The following is a 7,052-nucleotide window of genomic DNA, read 5'->3' as shown; positions in this document are numbered from 1 at the left end:
TTGAGATCCTCAGTCATATCTACAAATTCCCTTTACCATAAAAAGTAACGCAGGTTCTGCAACTTAGGATGCGAGCATTCTGGGGGTCATCATTTAGCCAACCATAGAGGGCATTTCACAGATGTCAGGCAGAGGAGGTGATGTGATAAACTGTCAAATTCAAGCCTTAGGAGGATCTGTCTGGCAATAGAGAGAGCCAGGGAAGTAAAGGCTTAGAGGTCTGCAGAGTTATTTAGAAGCTGCAAAAAAAATCTAGACAGTGATGGGAAGGTACCACTGATTCAGGGCAGTGAGAATAGATGAGAGAACATACTTAGAGCTCCCCAGAAGTGTGATCTAGAGAATTTAGAGCCAGATAGCATATGGATGGACAAGAAGGGCCTGGGTTTCTGCCTCCAACAGCTAGGGGGATGGTGCTGTTTTTGCCCAAATAGAGATTTATCATTGCTGGTGGGATTGCAAACTAGAAAGCAGCCACTCTGGAAAGCTGTAGGGAGATTCCTCAGAAAACTTGGAATGGAACCACCATTTGACCCAGTTATCCCATTCCTCAGCATACACCCAAATGACTTAAAATCAGCGTACAATGGTGATGCAGTCATATCAATGTTTATAGCAGCTCAATTCACAATAGCCAAGCTGTGGAACCAACCTAGGTGCCCTTCAACAGATGAATGGATAAGGAAAATGTGGTATATATACACAATGGAATGTTACTCAGCCATGAAGGACAGTTGAAATTATGGCATTGTGCAGTAAATGGATGGAGCTGGAGATTATCATGACAAGTGAAATAAACCAATCTCCCAAAACCAAAGGCCGAATATTCTCTTTGATATGCAGATGCTAACATACAATACGGGGATAGGGAAGGGAAGAAAGAAGTTTCTTGCATTAGACAAAGAGGAACGAAGAGAAAACGGTGTGGAAATAGGAAAGGCAAATGAAGGGAAATAACTTTTCTATGTTCACATATGAATACACAACCAGTGTAACTCCACATCATATACAAGAATGGGAAGTTATACTCCCTATATGTTTAATATGGCAAAATACATTCTGCTGTCATATAACTAAAAAGAACAATTTTTTTTTTTTTTAATGGAGAGTTATCCTGGGATAAGCTTGAGAATCCTGGTGGCAGTTGGGTCCCTAGTCTGAAGAGGGGGCTGGTGGTGGGTGTTTGATCATGGCCAACACATTAGGGAAGACTTAGGGCTGTGTCTGGAATTAGAAAGAGCATAGAAGCTGCTGGGGGAACAATGACCTTTACAGCTAGAGAGAAGTGAAAGTGGGGAAGGAAGCCAGGCAGTCGGGGAGCTCTGAGGATGCAGTCACGTGGCAGTGCAGCCAGCTCCCTGAGCTGAGGCATTTGCATTCACACAGAGCCCTTCCTCAGTCCAGGGAATAGCCCCGTCTTATTCAGTCAAACCCTAGAGGAAAAGGGGTAGAGAGAATGGTTTTGTGTTTTTTGCTAGTTAACCTCGGAGACCAGAGGCTCAGGCTGGGGATGGTGCTGCTTCTTGGACATCAGCCACGTACACACACACAGAGGAGCTGAGAGAGGCCTCTTGGCAACAACCCAGAGTGGCAGCCAGGACCCACTGAGCCCTCAGGTTGCCTGGCAGCAACTGAGAAACTTTGTTATTTGCCTTTCTGGGCACATTCATCAAAGAGGAATTTAGGGGCATGCAGAAGTCTCCCTGCCTCTGAGAACAATCTTCGTCCTTTGCTGCTCCGTGTAAAGGCTTCACAGTGAGACACTCCAACTGCTGGAGGGAGGGGGATGCACCAGGCTAATTCTGCTTTTCTCTCTGGTGTCATATCCTACCCAGACCAGGTAGGTGAATGTTGACGCAAGGTGTAAGGACATAAAGAAAGAATCGGAACTCAGCCCCAGGCGTGGGGCAGAGTTTCTGGAAGGATTGGGTGGTCAGAAGAAGGGTCATTTAAGATTGAGGGCAGGGCATGTTGAGATGGAAAAGCAGAAATAGGCATGGAGTGTGCAGAGGTAGGTGTAGAAACTGCTCAGCCTTGGGGAGCACGCACCAGTGCCACTAGCAGCCAGGCTGCTGTCTAGGAGGGGGAGCAGGGAAGGGGTTCCTTCCCCTCAAAGCTTTGAGGGGAAGGGGTTCCTTCCCCTCAAAGCTTTGTGTTTGAAAAGTCTTCATTTTCCTGTGCCCATTCCAACGTCGACCATTCAGAACCGCGTATGTTGAGTGAAGTTCTGAGAATTAAAAACAACCTCCCCAGAGTCATTCACCGTCAGGGATGTAGCCAGGGGTGGACCACAGTCTTCTGCCCCAGGGAGTGGGAGAAAAAAAAATAGCCAAATTCATGCCACCATTGAACCTTCAGTTCTACGCTTGTTGGTCTAGTATCAGAGAGAGCTGATACTTTCAGGACTTCAGTACTTTTCAGTACTTTCTTTCAGTAAAAAATAATTTTTTTAGTACCTTTTAGTACTTTCTTTCAGTACTTCCGCAGAGGAAGTACTGACTCTGGTAAAAGCCATAGCAAGCATTAGAGTGAGCAGAGGGCCTTCCCAAAGCATGGCTGTAGCCATGGGATATCAGCAGGACAGGAGTCGTCCAGTCACTTCACTATGGGGTCATGGGATGGCAGAGCTGGGGCACAGGCCAGCTTTCCCAGCTCCACCCCTGCCTGTACAAGAGGCTGTAAACTCGTTTTCTACACTTGGAACTTTAAAATACCCGTTAATACACAAAGGCTTCGTTAAATCTACAAGAAGAAAAATCCATTTAATTTTATAGATTTTCCCAAAGTTGTCTGGATATCTGTCCATACATACGATACATTTTCTAAATCCCATGCTGCTATTCATGCTAGCAACACAGGAAATTTAGGCCCACTATTCTGGATCCTGGGATGAACCTCTAACCCCTCATTAATAAAAACCAAACACTCTTCCTCTCTCTGGCTAATGGTTCAAGAAAAATGGAGAGACTTTGGCTCCCTGGCTTGGAGGTAAATTCTTACCCCCCACCAAAGACTCAAGAAACAAAGTGGCTGTGGAGTGAGTGAGTTGGTCGTGTATGATCTCAGATCAGAAGCATCTGCTGTCAGAGGTATAACCACAGGTAAGTTCTTAGCTTAATAGAATAGGAACCACCAATCTGTAAAAATAGAACACTCGTGCCTCCCAGCACTGGGTATGGTTTAGAGAAGGATTGGTAGTGAGCCTTGCTGGGGAACCACTAGTAATTCCTTCATTTTCAGGGAATAAGCTTAGCTTTCTAAAAATTCCTGCGTCAAGCAGTTTACCTTGTTGGTGAGGCAGACTAGCTGGTTATCAAACAGATCTCAAGCTTCAGAGCAGTGTGTGTATGTATATATATATATATATATACATATACACTCTTCCTTCCTTTGGCATGTCCCCATAGGTTTATAAGCCTTGCTTTTTGACTCCAGAACACATGACAATAGAATTTTAAAATGAATATTATCTTGAAAAACTTGGCCCTTGCATACCTAGGCCCTTCTGTCTGCACAGTCTAGGTGCCCCATTCTCCACCAGGTCTCTTTTCAGGGCTTATTTTCTGCCATTTACCAGCTCTCTGTACCTCCTTCTTGGAGCTGAATCCTGCCAATTATGCGTTCCTTCCCCCATGACCACTGGGTACAATTGCAAATCTTACTTCAGGCAAGTTCTTTTGTCTACTTATGCAAGACTTTTAATGCGGTTTCTAATGGAGTCACTAGAAAGGAGATTGTTTTCCTGCCAGCTCCTCAGGAGTGGGAAGAATTTCCCTATTATTTTGGGGTTGTGGACTGCACAAGGAGGGGTACAAAGGAGCAGAGAAGAAAGAAAGAGGGCCAGGACGTCAGTTCCATGTGTGTAACTCAGGGGCAACAATGCCTGGCAGAGCCTCCATGCAGTTTAGGGGACAGAGTCAGGCCTGTGTGGAGTGGGCAAGGGGGTGCCTACTTTCTTGTCTACCTGTGCCCAGCCCAGCCCACATGTACCTGTGCTTACTCACACACTCCACTGGGAGCACACACACAAGCACTCAGTGCTGGTCTGTAAACACTTCAAAGCTCACAAGACTCCAAGTCAGATGGAGGAGGAAGAGCCGGCTCACTGTGGGGGCCAGCCTGCAGCATGAAGTCTTATAGGTTTGACAAATAATAGCATCATCCTCATTTCTATCTTATGAAAGATGAAAATAAGACTCAGATGTTGCCACTGGGTATTTTTTACTTAGCTACTAATGGTAGTACTGTCTATATTAACTAATTTCTTTCTTTTCTTTTCTTTTTTTTTTTTTTTAAACGGGGGATTGGACTCAGGGGCTCTTGACTACTGAGCCACATTCCCAGCCTATTTTTGAGTTGTATTTAGAGACAGAGTTGCTTAGCACCTCGCCTTTCCTGAGATTGGCTTTGAACTTGCGACCCTCCTGTCTCAGCCTCCCGAGCTGCTGGGATTACAGGCATGCGCCACTGTGCCTGGCCCTATTACATGTCTAATTTTAGTTAGAGTCTTCTTTTCAGTATAACAGGCCACCTCTCATGGTCAAAGAAATGAACCCCAACTGGAAGGACAGTAGAAGCCAGATAAGGTAACACTGGGGTGGGAGTGGGTGATAGGGCACTTGAAGGCAAGAAGGTTACAAGGTGGGACTGCTGCCTCCCCAGAGAACTCTGACCCCCTCAAGGTTGCTTTGCAGTGAAATGACTACTCTTGTGGATTGCTTGATGGTGACAGGTTGCACCTGGAGCATTCCTTGAACAGTAAACACCCACAGAAACCTTCTTTGCCATCAGCCATACAGATTCATTAGAGATGTTGACATTTTTGTCCACCTCTGTCCTCTGGCCCAGAAGCACAGTTCAATTCTTGGTCTTCTCCTTTTACAAATTAGAGAACAGCTCATTAATGTTCGATTCCAGCAAGTTACCTTATTCTGCAGGTTCTCTCCAGCTGCCAAGCCAGAGGCTCACCCCACGCAGACCTGTGGTTTTCTTCCTCTTTCTCATTTTCAGGAGACAAGCCACTAGGTGGCAGTACCGGCAGTTCGCCCTCTTGTTTTCTCCTCAGTCTTGAGAAAACAGGTGAAGGAATCCTGGTGGGGGCAGGCTGGCTCAGAGCCCAGAGCTGACCAGCCCTCTGTCCTTAGGCCATGCTTCTGACATGGCCAGCCCTTCCTCAGCCCTGAATGTCCTTGGCATAGTTCACCTCTGCCTGAGTGACCTCAGATCTCTTAAGTTTTCAATGCCTTTTCTTTCTTATATGGCAGATAGAAACAAAATCTACTCAAAACTTCCTTAAGAGATACGTTTGTGATTCAAGGTGAGAATATGATTGTTTTTATAATTAAGTCATATTTCGGGAGCATATAATTATAGATTTACATGCAGTTATAGGAAATAATACAAAGAACTACTACACTTTTCACCCAATTTCCCCAACGGTGGCATTTTACAAAACTGTGGCACAACATCACAACTAGGATAATGACATGGACACAGTCAAGATACAGTGCCTTTCTATCTCAACAAAGACCCCTGTGTTGTCCTTTTATAGCCACACCAACTCTCATCTTTAACCACTGACAAACATGCATCTGCTCTCCGTTTCTACAGTCTTGTCATTGCCCGAATAGTGTACCAATGGATCTACACAGTATGTAACATTTGGGGATTTGGATTTTCCACTCAACATAAGTCTCTGGAGATTGATCCGAGTTGTGTATATGTTATTAATGTGTTCCTTTTTATTATAATATGTCATAGTATACACAAATACCAAGCAGGACAATTACTTGATCATGTGGTAAGAGTATTTTCAGTTTTGTAAGAAATTGTCTCTCAAAGTGGATGTGCTATTTTGCATTCCCACCAGGAATGACTGACAATTCCAGTAAGACTACCACTTTTTCAGCAATTTGTGCTGTCAGTACTTTGGATTCTGACCTTGCTAATAGGTATATAGTGGTATCTAATTGTTGCTTTAGTTTGCAGTTCTCCAGTGATATATGATGTGAAGCATATTTTCACCTTGTCTGTTATCTATATAACTTCTTGACCAGTTATCTCTTCAGATCTTTTGTCTACTTTTTAATTGGGTTATTCATTTCGTTTTCAATTTTGGAGACAAGTCCTTTATTAGATATGCATTTTGCAAATGTTTTCTCACAGTCTGTGGCTTGGCTTTTCACCTTTAACCATGTATCTTCGATGGAATAAGAGTTTTTAATTTTTCACAAAGTCTGTGTTATCAGATTTTTGTTGTTATTGTTTGTAGACTATGCTTTCAATGTTATATCTAAAACTTTGTTGACAAGTCAAGTCCAGGGTATTGAAGGCATTACATAGTGATAAAGGAGTCAATTTTCTGAGAAGACACAGCAATCATTAACATATCTTTACCTAACAATATAATCAAAAGCTGACCAAAGGCAAGCATTACTGCTTTTTCCACATAAAGATTGCTACTCTTAAAGTAATATTTTATTCAACATAGTACTAGAAGTCTCAGAGTGAGTAAATGGGCACAAAGAATAATAGAGGCATTTAAACTGAAAAGGAAGAAGTGAAATTATCTCTATTTGCAGATGATTTTATCTTATGTGTTGAAAATCCTGAGGAAGCTGTACCTTGACTTATTCCTGCCCAAGGGGAAAAGCTTTTATTCTTTTTTGAATATGATGTTAGCCATGGTTTTCATGTATGGCTTTTGTCATCTTAAGCATGTTTTCTTCTATTCCTGGCTTATTTAGAGTTTTTTTTTTTCTTTCAAGAAAAGATGTGAAAGTTTGTCCAGTGCCTTTTCTGCATCAGTTAAGATGATTGTATGTGTGTGTGTGTGTGTGTGTGTGTGTGTGTGTGTGTGTGTGTTTTCCTTACTTCTAGTATTGTGGTATTCTGCATTAACAGATTTTTATGCATTGAGCCACTATTCTGGGAATAAATCTTACTTGGCCATCATATATAATCCATTTAATATGCCACTGATTTCGGTATACTAGCATTTTATTAACATCTTGCATTGATGTTCATTAGGGATATTGGCCTGTAGTTTTTTG

The 7,052-nt window shown here is 43.0% G+C and overlaps 1 protein-coding gene across 5 annotated transcripts in view; it reads left to right on the top strand.

Annotated features, from left to right (window-relative positions):
• Positions 1–1,411: 1,411 nt before the first annotated feature.
• The window catches only part of Arhgef4 (Rho guanine nucleotide exchange factor 4), a 158,535-nt gene continuing 152,894 nt past the window's right edge, over positions 1,412–7,052 (top strand). For 2 of the 5 annotated variants that reach the window (XM_021721654.3, XM_021721657.3), the window contains exon 1: positions 1,413–1,840. In XM_021721654.3, coding sequence (XP_021577329.3) covers positions 1,787–1,840 — 54 coding nt within the window. In that variant the 5' untranslated portion in view covers positions 1,413–1,786. Of the gene's footprint in view, positions 1,841–7,052 lie in introns of all 5 variants that reach the window. The other 3 variants (XM_040294230.2, XM_040294228.2, XM_021721650.3) reach the window with 3 other exon arrangements.

This window comes from Ictidomys tridecemlineatus, chromosome 7, assembly GCF_052094955.1.
Source record: "Ictidomys tridecemlineatus isolate mIctTri1 chromosome 7, mIctTri1.hap1, whole genome shotgun sequence".
NCBI classification, from domain to species: Eukaryota; Metazoa; Chordata; class Mammalia; order Rodentia; family Sciuridae; genus Ictidomys; species Ictidomys tridecemlineatus.
The sequence above is the reverse complement of the archived record's forward strand: the minus strand, read 5'-3'. Positions and strand labels throughout refer to the sequence as shown.